Source organism: Phascolarctos cinereus, unplaced genomic scaffold, assembly GCF_003287225.1.
Source record: "Phascolarctos cinereus isolate Bilbo 61053 unplaced genomic scaffold, phaCin_HiC Scaffold_726;HRSCAF=1367, whole genome shotgun sequence".
NCBI classification, from domain to species: Eukaryota; Metazoa; Chordata; class Mammalia; order Diprotodontia; family Phascolarctidae; genus Phascolarctos; species Phascolarctos cinereus.
In genome coordinates, this window is record NW_027556098.1 from 244525180 (window position 1) to 244542147 (window position 16968).

Sequence of the window (16968 nt, forward strand, 5' to 3'; positions counted from 1 at the left end):
ATGAAGGAGAAATCAATAACAATTATTTTGAGGAAGTGGAGAAGAAGGAAGAATCAAGGAAGGATCCATGGAGGAGATAAATGAGAGAGGTCTTGAAGGATGGAGATTTCAACAGACAGAGAATAGTATAGTCAACAGAGCAATGAGGGAGAGAAGGAAATCTAAGAGTTAAATCTCACTTTAATATTAACTATCCATGTGACCTGAAGAGTCTCTCTCTCTCTCTCTCTCTCTCTCTCTCTCTCTCTCTCTCTCTCTCTCTCTCTCTCTCTCTCTCTCTCTTCTCTCTTTCTTTCTGTCACTCTCTCTCCATATATATGTATATATAAAATTTTAAGTACACATAAAAAATTAAGTAAATGTAATAGACCAAGTAGAAAATGAAGAGAGCAGAAATTTGGATAGATCTGTAGATTTAATTTTGCCAGCAAGTGAAGCATTTCCAAAATGGCAAGCAAATTGCAGCCATGTCCCTACAGATTGAGAGAGAGACTGGGAGGAAAGGAAAGGGTTTCTTAGATTAATGCATGAACATCTGCATCTATAGCTCAGTCTCCTAGGTAGTATGAATAATGGATGGGCTAAAAAGCAAAATGTACAATAATGTTCTTTTATTAATGAAATGAAGATTTTTGATGGCTAGCAATAAATTAAGAGGAAGCAAAAAAAAAAAAGAAAAAACTCACTATTTGCTTCTGAAAAATGCAGTTACTTAAATCCAATAAGTACTGACATGACAGAAAACATTGCCTCATAACTAAAAGGAGACTCTTCCCGTTGCAAATCTTGCATGCATCCCAGAGCAGAAATGCTCGTAGCTTGAAGGCTGAGAATTATGATTTTTGCTAAGAAAAAAGATTAGTGAGGTGCATAGTAGATAATATGATGATGTTAATAATTATTATAATTTTGCAGCAGAAAGAGACCTTAGAGATCTTTTGGTCCAATCCTCTCATTTTATAAAGGAGTAAATTGAGGCCCAGAAAGGATTAAGTGACTTGCCAAGACCACAAAGCCCATTAGTGGCAGAGTAAAGTACAATGATCTTTTCCTGACTCAGTCTAGTACTTCTGAAGGAATCAAGTTTAAAATGGTAGGTGTTAGAGAAATGTTTGCTAAGTAAGATCACAAAAAAAAATCACATAGCTAAAACATATCCTGTCTTGTGTTTTACTCATGTCCAAATGCTTTCCTCACTTGGACAGAAGGGGGAAATTAGACCTAGAGAGAGCCAATTCTTCTATAAATTAGACTCTTAGCGAATTGCCTAGAGGCAATAAGAGCCCAGGGTCACATAGCTAGTACACATCAGAAGTAGGATTTTTTTTTTAATTTTTTTTTGGTTAGGCAATGGGTTAAGTGACTTGCCCAGGGTCACACAGCTAGTAAGTGTTTTGTGTCCAAGGCCAGATTTGAACTCAGGTCCTCCTGAATCCAGGGCCAGTGTTCTATCCACTGTGCCACCTAGCTGCACCAGAAGTAGGATTTTTGAACTCATACTCCAAGATCCACCCTCTGTGTACTGCATGCCTGCCTCTTTCCCCCTCTATACTAGGTATACAGTACATATAGATGTATTATGTCTGTGAATAAGATATCCAAATATGTTGCTAAAAGCAAATATTGAAAGATTCCAGAATAGTTCATGTAGAATACCCAAGGCCTATAAACACCAAAAAGTTAAATGTTGATTACCATGGAGTAAGTAATTCTGTAGTTCTCAGTAGCTCATTCGTGAAGCAAACACTTTACTGGTACATGTCCAATAAAGTTCTCCGGTGCCTTATCATGGTATAGAGCTAACCCTGGATTCTCAAAAGCTATACCACAGGAGTGTAAGCTCCAGCAATATCTACCCATCCAGAAGGGGTTCAAGGTCGAACCCAAGAACAGACTACCTGTTGTTATCCAGAAACCAAATTGGCTAAATTTGAAGAAGCTCATCATTTTGTTGGCTGTAGGATGATGGATTTTTCTACCATTTTCTACCATGCCATACATAGCCAGTGTACTAAGGCCCCATGGGTTATGATGTGCTTCTACAATCCAACAGAATCACAGATCCTTAAAGCCCAATGTGCTATGCTAAGTTATGAAAGAATCACAGAGATAAGATGGTTTTCTGACCTCAAAAAGTATACAATGTTTTAGAGGGTAGTGAAGTGGGGATGAGACACACAAATAACTGTAATACAAATTAGAAATGAGGAAATCGAATTAAGCTAGGTCACAATTAGTAAAAATAATGCATCCCATGAAGTGGTTGCATGTATTTGAATTACCACTATTTGAAGTTATAATTATGTAAAATATGGTCGTTGGTTCTAACCCAATTGAAAGATACAGTGCAAATTCAAATAACTCCACTGCTTCATGGATTCATTATTCCCACTAAGTTCTCTCCCCATCCAAATTTTAGAAGCTACAAGTGCTCTAAGGTCACGTGAAGGAGAAATCAATAATAGCTGTTTTGAGGAAGGGGAGAAGAGGGAAGAATCAAGGAAGGCTCCATGGAGGAAGTATGTGAGAGGGGTCTGGAAGGATGGAGAAGATTTCAACAGATAGAGAACAGTATAGTCAATAGAGCAGTGAGGGAGAGAAGGAAATCTAAGAGTTAAGCCTCACTTTAATGTTAACTAGCCACATGACCTGGAGGAGGTCCCTTAACATCTCTGGATCTCAATTTTCTTACCTGTAATATTAAAACAATAATATAGAACTTGCCCTACCTCCATCACAAGGTTATGATGAGGATGTATGAGGTTGTGTAGCCATGTGACTTTGGCAAACCAATTACCTCGTCTGTACCTTAGTTCCTTCATCTGTAAAATGAAGGAATAGGACCAGGTGGTTTCTAATGTCAAAATCTACCTCCTTTGTATACGACTGTGGTCTTCAAAATGTTATGTGTCATAAAATGCAAGACATTTTTTAATAACCCATGAATCTGATATAAATTTCATTGTAACAACATAAGTCCTCAGCCAAATTACAGTAATTTATTATTAGGCTAATCTCCTGGTGATATAATCAGTGTCATGAAAAACTGCCTTTTGAATTATTTTCAAAGTACATCCTCATTTCTCTAAGAAATCCACTAGTGTTGGTGAGTCCATCCAGGATGCTAAAATAACTGGCTTTATATTGTTATTCTTCAGTTTTCATATTAGCTTTATTTTCCCCCAGACAGCCACTTACTCATTTCTTGTGTTAGAGTAGTTTTGTATGATATTTTTTTCTATGCAAGACAGTTGAATAACAGTTAAGTTATTCCCCATATTTTTTTTCAATCAAATATCTATTCTGGCTAATGGGCAGCTAAGTGGCAAAGTGGATGCCAGGCTCATCTTCCTGAGTTCAAATATAGCCTCAGCCATTTCCTAGCTGTGTGACCCTGGACAAGTCCTTTAACCCCATTTGCCTCAGTTCCTCTTCTGTAAAATGAGCTGGAGAAGGAAATAGCAAACCACTCCAGGTTCTTTGCCAAGAAAACCCCAAATGGAGTCACAAAGAGTCAGACATGACTGAAATGACTGAACAACAATATTCTGCTTAATGGGTTTTATTGACCTGTTATTATGGCTCTAAACTAGAACATCATATAGCTAATGCTAATACAGACTTATTTTAAAATAGCAAAATGAAAGTTTCATTTAGGTACCAGTAGTAAACTCTGATTCCCAAGAGTGTCTCATGTTTACCTTCTCTTAGTTGAGAATTAGCACTGAAATGTGATCACACAAGCTCAAGATTTATACTTTCAGAAGCCTTATAAAAAAATTCCTTAAGAAGATTTCAGGTCCTCTTGTGAATTATTAATGATTTCATAACTTTCTAAAGAAATGCATGATAAATCTATTGCATAACGCATTCATTTGGTTCTTCTGCAACAATAAACCTTTCAACCAAGTAATACTTCAATGGATCCATGATATCATTGATATGGGTCACACCTACAATGGTACAAATTGAGATCCATGCCTGCTTTCTCATCCTGTCTGACTCTTGTCCATGTACTCCCATAAATTCTCTGCAGGCATCCATCTAGTACACTGGGTGCCTTTTGAATCTCTTGATGTCCTGTGGTAAATAATGCAGCAGACTGTCCATCAATTAGCTCTCAATCTTGATATTTATACATAAACATCCTACCTCCTTCTATGGTCATAAATTTCCTGTATCATGGTCCTTTGGGCTGCTTTGCATGTGCAATTCATCATTTATAATATGCTGTAGTATTCATGCCCACTATGTGTCTTTACATTGCCATTTGAGTGAACCTCAGTTTTGATCTCTCAAAGAGTATGATAATCCATGACTCACTACCACATAGCATCACCAGAAGAATGTTGCTGTTAAAAAACACAAAAATGTAATTTTGTTTCAGGAACAAGCTGTGATTTATTGTCACAGAAGTATGTAGAATAGCATATAGACATAAGTATATAGTATACTATATAACATAGCATATAGTATATATGTGTGTATATATATGTGTGTGTGTGTATATATGTGTGTGTGTGTGTGTGTGTGTGTGTGTACCATGTAACTTGGCATATAGTATGTATACTGTTCAACATAGTAGATCAAATACAGAGTGTGATTAGGGATCAGATGACCTGAGTCTGAATCCTGCTTCAATTGCCCTCTAATTGTATGGCCCTTAGCCAAGTCACTAAACATTCCAGCCTGGTTTTCATACATAAAATGAGAGAACTAGATGAAGTGTAAAGGGTCTTCCCGCTCTATAATTCTTTGATTTGATCAAAGCACTGTGTCTTTTCCCAAATACAATCTCTGCCCATTCCCCTTCTTCCTAACTGATTCTGCACTGTCCATTCAGCATATATATGGGCTGTCCATCCAACTGCTTATCAAAGGCTAGAGCTAATCTATAAGTATTCATCAATTACTCAGTTTCACTTAGAAACTGGAAAAAATGTGATTTTATTAAGCTCTATATAAATATTATTTAAATATTGAGTTTTTATACCAAATGTATCACTTCTGCAGGGGCATACAAATAGAGGGAGTCTGTCTACTGTATTGCCCAAGTCAGAAAAATGGGGAGAGAGGGAGAGGAGAGAGAGAGAGAGAGAGAGAGAGGGAGAGAGAGAGAGAGAGAGAGAGGAGAGAGAGAGAGAGAGAGAGAGAGAGAGAGAGAGAGAGAGAGAGAGAGATGTATGTGTGTGCCTTAGATATTTTTTGCTGGGTGATCCAGAATTTAAATGATGTTGCCTCTATTATTGGCTGCAGTGCGGATACCCAATGTGGTTACAGCTTAATGGATTTCTGGGAAAATGCCTTCAAGTAAGTTCAGTTAAATATTTGGCATTACAGTACTTTTAGGGATTCATTCTGCCAGGGCATGTACTGCTATTTTCTTCATTGCCTCCTATTTTCTGTGTTCTGAAATAACTATGAAAAGATATTCAACTGTAAAAGAAAATAAGTATAGCATATATTTTAAAAGCCATTTTGTTGTATAAATAGATGAAATCTTAAATGTGTTACCAACTTCTTGGGTCCATCAAGTAAGCAGAAATGCATAGCCCGATTCTATATTTATTATAGTGCCTTGGTCCAGTAGTCATGTCAAGACTTAAAGTAACATAAGACTGAATGTGACAACATCTGAAACTCAGGTTCTCATTTATTCAGATGGTTGTTAAGCACCTTCTGTGTACTTACACACCTACCACTTTATGATGAGTAGGACATGACTCAACATTTCAACAAGTATTCATGAATCACCTATTATGAGTGAGGCACTAAGATATCTAGAACATAGTCCCTACCCTTGAGGATATCACAGCTTAATGTAGGCATGATAAGACTTGTACATAGATTAATATACTAAAAATTAGACATGTAGGGGCAGCTAGGTGGTACAGTGGATAGAACACTGACCCTGGAGTCAGGAGAACCTGAGTTCAAATCTGGCCTCAGGCATGTATTAGCTGTGTGACCCTGGGCAGGTCACTTAACTTTTGCCTCAGTTTCCTCATCTGTAACATGAGCTGGAGAAGGAAATGGCACACCACTTCAGGATCTTTTGCCAAGAAAACCCCACATGGGGTCACAGAGCACAACTGAAACAATTCAACTTTTTTGTATGAGATGTTTGTCTGCAGACAGGTAGGTGGTGCAGTGGATAGAGCATTGAGCCTGGAGTCCGGAAAGCCTGTGTTCAAATCCAACCTCAGACTCTTATGAGCTGTATGACCCTGGGCAAGTCATTTAGTCTCTCTTTGCCTCAGTTTCCTCAACTGTAAAATGGGGATAATCATAGCACCAACTTGGCAAGATTGTTGTGAGTTTCATTTGGGATAATATTTGTAAAATTCTTAGCCCAGGGTTTTGCATGTAGTAGGTCCTATATAAATGATTATTCCTTTACCCACCTTTATGTGATATAAGATCAGAAGGAAAGATAAGTTTGGGGCCAGGGAAGAATTTATTGTTGAGTCAGCATTTGAGCTAGGTCTTAAATTCAGCTCAACAAATGTGTTTAAAACTTAGTAGAACTAGAAGTAATATTGAGAGGCTGTGTGTGTAGTTGATAGAGAGCTGACCTCAGACCCAGGAAAATCTGGGTTTGGTCTTGCTTCTGACAGGTATTGTCTGTCCAGTGACTCTGGCCACTAAGTGCTCCAGGAGACTCCCTAAGACTGTGAAGAAGGCACCAATTAGCTGAAGGAGTTTCCTTATCTCAGAGTTCACTGTAGCAATGATATGGGAAGTCTAGTCCCTATCCTTGCCATCTGTATGCTAGGCCCTGGGGCTACCAGGCAAAAATCCCAGCCTTCAAGAAGCTCATGTAGTATTCTGTGTGCGAAACAGATAGCTGTAATAGACCTGGGGAAACAAGGGACTCAAGAAACAAGAGAGGGATGTGGGGCATATACAGAGCATAACTGGTTTGGCTAGAGCAGGTATTCTTAACCTGGGCTCTGTAAAAAAAATACACACACACACACACACACACACACACACACACACACACACACACAGGTTTTAGAACCCCTATGATAAAGCAAGATAAACCAGGAAAGGTAAATCAGAGCCCAGTCACGTACAGAGAATTGAGAATTGAGCATCAGGCCAAGGAGTTTGGCCTTTATTTTGGCAGTCCAAATATTTTTTATTTTAGTGGAAAATGAGGGAAAAGACATGAAGATTATAGGGGCAGTAATGAACAAGGCATATTCAGAGGACTGTGAGTATCACATTCACAAGATAAGATTGGAAAAAGTAGGTTTTGGCCTAATAGTGTAGGGCATTGAGTGCTTAAAGAGTTTGGACTTTATCTTATAAATAATGGTGAGCTATCAACTAACTTTGAGCAGGAGAATGACCTGACAAGATTAATCAATCAACTAGAATTTATAAAAGGCCTACTGTGTGCCAGGTACTATGTATCTAGGGATACAAAAAAAGTCAAAAAACAAGTGGGGGGGGCAGTGTATGCTCTCAAGAGCTCAATATAATGGGGGAAACAACAAGCAAACAACTATGTACAAACAGGACAAATAAGGAAAAGTATCAGAGGGAAGGTATTAAGATTAAGGTGAACTGGGAAAGACTTCTTGCAGAAGGCAGGATTTTAGCTGAAACTTGAAGAAAGCCAGGGAAGCTAGAAGGGAGAGTTGAGGAGTGAGAGGGTTCCTGCATGGGGGGCAGTCAATGAAAACAGTCAGGAGATGATGTGTCTAGTTCAACGAGTAGTAAGGCGGCCAGTATCACTCAAGAGTATCTGGAGGTAAGATGTATGAAAACTGGAAAAGTAGGAGGAGGTCAGGAGAAAATGGGAGGTCAGCTAGCATGGAGTCAGTATAGGGATGAGAAGAGGACAGATGTGGGAGATGTTGGCAGAACCAGTAATCTAAGAAAGGCCAGACTCTTGCTTCTGTTGCCTGTTAGTTGTGTAATTTTGGATCAGTAACTTAACCTAGAGATATAAAAACTGGCAAAATTCCCAGTGCACAGAACCAGATTAAAATGTAGGTGGGAAATGTTCAACAGCATAAAATATTTAAATACAGCATAGATACAATACAACATAGATAATGTGAATTTGAGGTTTTCAAAGTTACAGGGATCCACTTCTATTTCAGTTTGACACCACTGAATTCACCTCTTTGGGCCTCTCTTCCTTATCTCTAAAATTAACAGATTAGACCAGATAATCTCTAAAGGACTTTGCAGCTGAGTAACTCTGATACCAAAAAGATAACAGTCAGATTCTATTTTCCATCACGTAGGATCATCACACAACCTTGAACCTTAAAAATAAAGGAAGGGAGGAAACCTAGAAACTGAATTGTAAGTCTCAGAAAAGCTAAAAGGATGGAGTTTGGGGAAATGGAATGGATGGACAAAATTCAGTGTGAAGGGACTATTTATCTTTAAAGCACTGGAAAGAGAAACTCCCTTATGGGCTTAAGAGGATGTTAGGGAAGAAACAAGAATAACCCTAGGAGAAATTCAACTTTAAACCTATCAGGGCCATTGCTTAAAGCAAACTTAATTGTTCTAAGGTTGAGGAGTGCTGAACAATTAACAGGGCCCTAGAGCCTGGCAGTCAGTGTCAGGGGGAGAGGGGGAGGGGGAGAGGGAGGGATGGGAATTTACTTCAGTTGATAAAGCTGGGTAGGACACGGGGAGAGTGATTCAAGGATTATTCCTGTTTAGAAAATCCAGGGGAAATAACGGTGATATCAGGAAAGTGGTCATGATAGTTACTAAGAAAAGTACTTTCTGATATTTTTAAAAGCTCAAATGCTTCCCCTGTTTCTTGCTGTTTGCCTAGTCTATTTTAGCTCTTCCACTTGGTATTTCCAACTACGTATGTTTTAAATTCCATTCTGTGTCCAGTTTTAAAGCAAAAGATCAGTATTCAGTTTTTATGGCAGTGCTTTTTTTTTTCTTTCTTTCTCCAGAAGGTTTAAGTAGAAATATTTTAATTACCAAGAGGAGAGTGTGTCTGACTTTGGGATTAACTGCAGAATGATCGTTACGCGATTCAGACTAAATAGACTTCTATTTCTTGGGAACGCTTGCTCGTATATACACAACCAGTAGGTTTTTCGTTTGCCATGGGCTCCTCTTGACCATGTTTTAAATCAAAGTTAAGAATTTGGGCTTACGATACCAAAAAAATAATCATGAAGTCAGTAGGTTTTATCAAGAAATACATACAAGGGTCGAGCCGAATGTAGCAAAGGAATCAAAGGTAAACATCACTGTGTTAATACTCTGACCCTGTTATTTAGGAAACTAGACATGACTTATTAAAGTTTATCTTCCTCATTGATTCCTAACAATGTTATACAGAGCCTAGATAGGGAAAAAAGGAGCAGTTCAGCCTAACTAATCCATTTGCTGTACTCGTTCTACACACTGTCTCCCTTTCTCTCTTTATTACTTCATTTGGGGGCTTTGATTGCCCTATTTTAGATCTTAGATTGCAGTAATGCTATTCTGCAGTTGTATGAGGGATTTAGTCCTCACTTTGTTCTCAGAACTAGTCTGGCTATAAATTTATCTCTGTTCTTTGAAGAAGTTAACAGTAAATTTTCAAGAGGAAAAATGGTGGCATATATCCCAGTACAGAAAAAAATAATCTTCTGAAAGCAGAATAACCTCTAGGCTACATCCTTTTTTAAAAGGGCTTTCATGGGAGGAAACTTTCAACTTTTATGTGTATTTGATATTTTTCTTTGGTCTTTTTACTTGCTCTTCTCCTCTATCTGTTTAAGCTTTCTTTGTGAGACTCTGCCTCCCCTTCCCACACCTGTTAAATCTCTTGTGAAGTCATAAGGTTCCAATTCTGATGTCATAGCCACTTCTAGGGCTGGAGTCAATTATCACACACATGAGCTTATAACTTGGTAGTAGGTTCAAGTAGGAGTAGGGTGACTGGGAGAGCCAGGATGTTCAAAGCTATGTAATTCGACAGAGGCCTTCCAAAAAGAATTGATCATATAATTCGTAGGTGGAATCAGTGGGGGTGGTCCCACTTCAAGCAAGAATTAGCCTCATTATTATTAAACCAATCCTAATCAGCTTCACTGGTCCTTCTCAACAGCTAAATAGAAAAGGGGGGAAAAAATAGCCAGATCATTTAGCTTGAGGCGCAGCGGTAAAAAAGCTGGAGGAGGAGCTCATATCTCAGCCGCCATGTCTGATGGTTTCATCACCTTTCATCTTGATCAGCTAGAATGTTGATGAACACACCCTACACCAGCTTACCTTAGGTCACGTCACACCGACAGTGAGACACACTACAGCGAGAGTTTGTCAGTAACTCTCAGGCTAGACTATGTGGGGCAGAGGTTAATCTGTATGTAGCTGAGCTGAAATCTGAATCTCGGGCTGTATGGAACTAATGTCCCCCAGAAGTTAAGCATATGGCATCCATCCGTGATGCCCTGGCTGGCTGCTTCTTCAGTCCCCAGGATCTGTGTTTTTGTAAGTGGTGAAGCAGCATGACCTGCTTTGTCAGCCAGCCTGAATGAAAACGGACAGGTTCACGAGGCCTGTGTATTCCCCCATCTCTCTCACACGACTCCAGAAGGGGAATGGTTTGCATTCATTTTGAATTTCACCCGGCCTAATTTTATTCTTTCTCATTTTATGCCCCTGCCAGACCACCGCTCTTGATAAGGAGAGGCAGGTTTTCCGACGAAGACGCAACCAGGATGTGAGGAGCCGGTATAAGGCACAGCAAGCTCCCCCTGAACTCAACTCTGAATCGGAAGACTATTCACCAAGTTCATCGGAGACTGTTCGCTCACCTAACTCGCCCTTTTAATAAAAAACCCTTTTACAAAACTCACAGCCCTCGCTTAACCCTTTGAGACTCTTAAATTCTCCAAACTTGTGTGAAACAGTTTCATCTGATCTATCTGGCACTAAAGTGTTTGAATGACAGAAAAGAAGTGTGCTTATGGTAACTTGGAATCTATTTCCTTATGATGAATGAGATGACATGTTCTTTGTTGAGGTGGCAACTTGCTGCTAATAGGATACTCAAAGGGTTAAGTCTATTTTGCAATTACTTTTTTTTTCTTTTCAAAGATAGAAGCAATGAATGTTTTCAGCACCCGAGCTAGGATCTGCAGTATGTCATTATAGCACACGTTAACCCTCTGAGTGCATCAATTTCTTTATCATTGGAAGCCCTCGTTAGGGAATTATTCAGGCCTTTTTGACTTATACGCACATGTTTATGTGCTGCCGATCTGGATAGATAGAGTGATGCAGAGTCAGTAACTCAGCTGGACATCCAGAATGTAATCCTGCTCCTTCCTCCTGGTGGGGTTTATAAATGGCAGCTTACTAACATGGGTGGGTGTAAGAAACAAACAAACAAAAAATCCTGTTAGAAAAGTAAATGGATTTATGGTAGCTATCGATGTCAGTCCCAATGGGGTCCGGCTCCTAGAATAAAGGGAATTGGGTTCATGTCAGGGGAAATAGGTGGTGCTCAACCCCAACAAGTCTACTTATGATGGTGTGCTGATGCCCCTGTAAATGCTGCTTCCACATCATCTGCTGCTAGTGCCAACGTAGACTCTCGGGAATAGTTCTATCTCATCTTTATCTTTAGTGTGTGAGGATCTAATCAGTATCACATTTTTTTCTACAAAAAAAAAAACAGAAAATACTGGTAGAAAAAAAGCAATAACCTTGCCAGTTTCTCTGGAGCACTGGAATTTCCAGAACAAAGATGGAAAATGATCCAGTTCTTCAGCACTTTGGGTTCCTCCTGCTCTGAGATGTATATATACCGTAAGACCAATATATAAGGGAATTAGGAGAAAGGGAGGGAGAGTCTTGCCTTCTTCGCAAGGCAGTAGTAAGGGTTAGCTGAAGGGGAGGAAAAAAGTAGAAAGATGATTCTGAATTTTCTTTAAAAGGAAAAAGAATAAAAATGCTTTTTTAACCAAAAATATTGGTGATACTATTTAAACCACACGCATTGCTTTAGACTACCTACCTAGGCTCTCCTTGGTAACGCATCAGTAATCTAGGAAGCTTAGATAGGAGGCTTGCTGAGGGCATAACAACCATTACCAGCTATGGCTTCCTGGCATACCCGACGGCAACGTTCCCATCCAGAAATGTGGCATTCTTTTCTTTTTTCCTCCCTGTTTGTTTCCCTGGGGCTAGGTCAATTCTTGTCTAAGGCCTATTTTTCTGCTCCTATGAGCAAATGCACTCCTCTCACCTTGTGTCTCTAGTGAATTTCCAGTAGAGTGTATGATCTTTGAGAAAGGGGACCTCATACTTCCCTGGCACAATTAAGACAAGTCATTGCAATGTTCAAAGGAAAATGAAGCAATGTTTGCTTGGAGGCAGAGGGCTGAACCAGATGACCTGCTAAGGTCCACTTCAGCTCTATGTTTTGTAAAGAAAGAAGCAGTGAATCATATCTCTTAGGAAATTTGCATTGACTGATGCTACATTAATTGCTTTTCATGGTGTTTTTTGATGCTCCCCTCCCCCACAAGGTTTTAAAAGTTAGTGCGGTATCAGAAATTTTGTTCTAAATTTTGTGTTTATCTACTCTACTGTCAAGTCTTTCCCCCTCACTAGATACTGATCTTTCAAGTATACTTTTTACTCTTTCATCCATACCCCGTGGTCAGTATTTTAGTATTTTTATATTTAAATTGCAGTGATTTTGGTGACATTGTGTCCCAAGCATTTTATTCTCCCACTATTAAGTTTGTTCAGTATGAGTCATCCTGACATGTCGGTAATATGTACTTTACTGGCAGTTTTTTTTCTTTCGAGAGCCTGAGAGAGATCACAGTATGTGTGATCACAAGCTAAAGTAAATGAGTTGTTACTGAGGAGTAAAAAGGTTCCCCTTTATATTTTCAGAGCTCAGTTAAAGAGCCCAGAGAATCCATTTCAGTGTGGTTCTGAGTAGATTAAAACCTTTGATTTGGATGAGAAAATTCTAAAATTGGAAATTATAGTACCCTTTCTTTCAATAGCCCAGTTGGTAGTAGAGGACACAGATCTGGTGAGAAAGAATTGCCTTCTCTAGACCAATGAAGTAAAACACTCATAAATCTCAGAAATAGTCATTTAATTCGCCTGTTCTCCTAACACAAAAATAGGAAGAATCATATGACCAAACAGCTGTCTGCTGTAGAATAAATGTACTTTTCCTTTCTTCCTTGGGATCATTTGGTTTATAAATTCTATTTTGGGGGTTGGCACTAAATGTATTTCAATAAGCATCCAGTGTGTAGAGTAGGTGAGCCACTCAGTCAATTCTTTCTATCAACAAAGTCTGTGGATCATTCCATAGGCTTTATACAGCTTTGGTGCCTAAACCCAAACATTGCTGCTAGACAGCCCAAAACAATGCAGGACACCCCAGATTATCTGATGGTGTTGGGGATACCAGGACATCTCAATTCCATCTGAGTGATGTATGCTAAATAAACTGTGGAAGAAAAGGTACACAATTTATCAAGAAGGAATATTGAAGAATCGCACAGAATGCAATTGTGGTTAGCAATTTAGGTCCAGGGAGCCAGAAAGTATGGCTGTACTCAGAGGGTTAACAGAAAAGCACAAAGCATGCCACTTACATTGGTGTATGCAAACTGCTTCATTTCTTAGCCAATATTTGCTGATTTTGTTTCCAGAAAATTAATCCCTAGATGATTTTCCATTTGAAATAGCTATATGTTGTTCTTCTGCAAGGAATTTCTATAACCAAATTGATCTTCGTTTTTGTTGCACCAATCAGAGAAATCCAATGTACCATTTATCACAGTGTAAGTCTGTAGTTAAAAATTGGAATTTGAACTATACCACTGATTCCAGATCTTTTTTTTCCTAAGTCCTTGATAATCATTTATGGCGGTGACATAGATGACTGAAGCCGTCTTCCCTTTTGAGCGAAGGAATAACAATATGACATTTTCAAGGGAGTTCTGAGATTCTGCTTTGCAGTTGAGTAGTGTGCTAGTTAAGGGAAAGCTGCTTTGTTATGCGTCATGTAAATCATCTTTGTTGATGAGAACTGTTCATATTAATGAACACATACGTTTTCTTTTCTTTATATTGTAGCAGAAACCATTTTACTTGTTAACAATCAACCGATATGTGATTTGCTTCAGACTGTTAGAGGGAAAAGTGAGATTCAAGTCTTTGAAAAATGTTATTGCTTTTTACAGTAGCCCTCATCTACTTTCCATGTGGTGCATTTAACTAAAATAAGCAACAAGAACCCTGTGAATAAACTACTGAAAAAGCCTGGCGTCTTGTATTCAATGGGGCCCACCACCTCAGCTCAGTACGATAGTACAGTAGCAAGTGGTGGTTAGCCAACCTGTCAAGCATTGTTGAAATGAAAGCAATATATCCATGAATGAAAGGTAAATTGCAATCCTTTGCCCTTTGAGGCATATTTCAGCCAGGGAGGGGAACAAAAAGGAAAAAGAAAAAGAAAAATGGGCTCCGGGGGTCACAGTGCTACCATATGACCACAGGTCAAGTACATTAAATCACTGTTACTTGCTGGCCAATGGGCCACATTAGAAAATTGTATCCCCTGTATTGAGTTTAGATCGTGGCAAGGGAGATCTTTCTTAGCGTGATTGTGGTGCCCGAGAGTCCTACTCTAGTCAAGGGTCTGTCAGCATTTCCATTACAAAATCCTATTTTCAAAGGTGTTTAATATGACCATTAAAAATGTGCTCCCGGCTGAAACTTGGCATGTACTGCCTCAACCTGGGGGTGAAGGAAGGCTTGCTTTCTCACCTCCCTCCACCCAGCTCTCCCTGCAGAAAACAGAAGAATTCAGTTTGGTCCTTTCCTGATACATATGTAGAAGGGCACCAAGAAAATCAGACGTGTTAGCTTGAGGGTGGATATTCATTTGCATAGGGTTGTTTGTTTGTTTTTTTAACCATAAATGAATCACCGCCCAGGTCAGTTGGCATGTGCTATGGATGACATATTCTTTCTGTAATTTGTAAAATCGTCTTTTAAGAAGATTTGGAACTGCTTGATTGACTTTGTTAACCATTCAAAGATTTGCAAAGACTTTGAATAGACAAATCATAGGGTAGGGCATTCTTTGGTGTTCTCAGCCCAATCCCTTTATAAATTAGAAAGAATCCTCTCCAATAGGCCATCACTTTGCATGCAGTGATAGAGGGTCACACATGTGCTTATTTAATAGTGGAGAATGGATTTACACATTAAACTATACAAGTTTCATGGAGCCATTTAATTCTGCTAGGCAAAAATACTCATTAAAAGCACTCCTGTAATTGTTAGCTAAGGTAGAATGGAAATCCTAAAAGGAAGTATGTTTAACCTTTTAAAATACTTCCTCAAATACTGCACACTGAATGCTTAACTGTTGCAAAGATGTTTTATGTTCGTTAACTTATGCTTGTATGTGAGAACATTCAGAATAGTTTTACCAAATTTGTCAGGAAAAAAGACATTGGGGGTGCTTTTAACGAGGCCTTTTTTTTTTAATGGTACAAACATAACCTATCATCCAGTAACATTAAGGGTCATAAACTGGTGGGAAACAGGAAATTCAATGTAGAGGTTTAGGATGCCTCTTTGAATTTCTTTGGTTGTACTTCAGGATTGCAGCTACCATGACCATTTTCCAGTGAGCGTCCAAGTGTTTTTAGCATGAAGTCTGCAATATCTTGGCCCACTGAGGCAATTGAGGGATCTAATTTCATCCTCTCCTGGAGAGAGGGGACAGCAGTCTTTAAAATTAAACTTTACCTGTAACTTTACTGGATTTTTTTCTTTCTTTTGGGGGAGGGAGGTATCAATATAATCAAGATCCTTAATGTTACTTGAATATAAAGTTGTTTCATTTTACTGTGAACATGGTTTGCGTGTTTAAGTAACATCTGTCCAGAAACCATCCTTGTTGGTATTAAAAGAAGGTAGTCTTAAAAAAAAATGGTGATAAAGACACTACAGTGTCAGCTCATTCAAATCTAATAAAGTATGGTAAGAAAAAGGTCTTGAATAGTTCCCAAGGGACAATTTTTCACTTGCCATTTACTCTAATCTTTGGTGTGTTCTCAGAAAAAAAAAAATGAAACTGGTCCAAGGTTAGCAACATCTTCTCTGTAACTTTTTTTATTAGGAAATTAATAATACCATTTTTCATTCTGACTGAAAGAAAATTATTAAAGGATTAGTTGAGTGTGAAATTAAGTAGTATTTTTCTCATGCATGCTAAAGAGGTATGCAAGGAGCTCACTGCATTCAAACAAGTCTCTGAATGGTTTCAATTCTGTGCAAGAAAAAAATTAACTGTTTCCTTTGAAAATACTGAACTTAACAGTTGCTGGGTGGATCAGATGACAGAGGTTAATCTTTAATTTTCAGGAGACTAATGAAATAACTTTCAAATGATTTGTATCAATGATTAAAGCTGGAATGAGGTCCAATTTTTTCTAATCCCTCAGTTTATGCTAACAAATGTAGGTTAATGTGGAATGGAATCATCTGTGATATATTATGTTCATTTCTGAACTCAGCTTTTTTGATGTTGCTTGTTTTTATGTAAAACATGTTCTTTAAATTAATAAAATAGTAGTATTTGGTGTATGAACCACTACCAAACACCTTAGCTGCAGTGTCCATCCTCAGTTTCTGTTGCCATCATAGCGAAAATTAAATTTTCGTTCAGTTTGTAATCAACATAGCCCAGGAAGCCGCATCCAGCTGCACGCATGGGAAATTTTTCCACATGAGGTTTTAAAAATTTGTCATGCAACCATTTTGCTGCTTTCCCACATATCCTATGTAGCAGAATGTTTGGTGGCCATCATTAAAAAGAATTCTTTTTTCATACTTCCCACTCCCTCTACCACTTTCTTGCCTGGGACTGTGGCTTGGATAAACACAGGGAAATTAAATACCAGTCGACCCTTTGATACCCTCTTCATG

General features: G+C 38.6%; 1 protein-coding gene across 4 annotated transcripts in view; it reads left to right on the plus strand.

Moving 5' to 3' along the window:
• The window catches only part of DCLK1 (doublecortin like kinase 1), a 410798-nt gene extending 394599 nt beyond the window's left edge, over positions 1-16199 (plus strand). For 3 of the 4 annotated variants that reach the window (XM_020978718.2, XM_020978717.2, XM_020978720.2), the window contains one exon: positions 10652-16199. In XM_020978718.2, coding sequence (XP_020834377.1) covers positions 10652-10816 — 165 coding nt within the window. In that variant the 3' untranslated portion in view covers positions 10817-16199. The remainder of the gene's footprint in view (positions 1-10651) is intronic. The other variant, XM_020978719.2, reaches the window with a different exon arrangement.
• Positions 16200-16968: the final 769 nt, after the last annotated feature.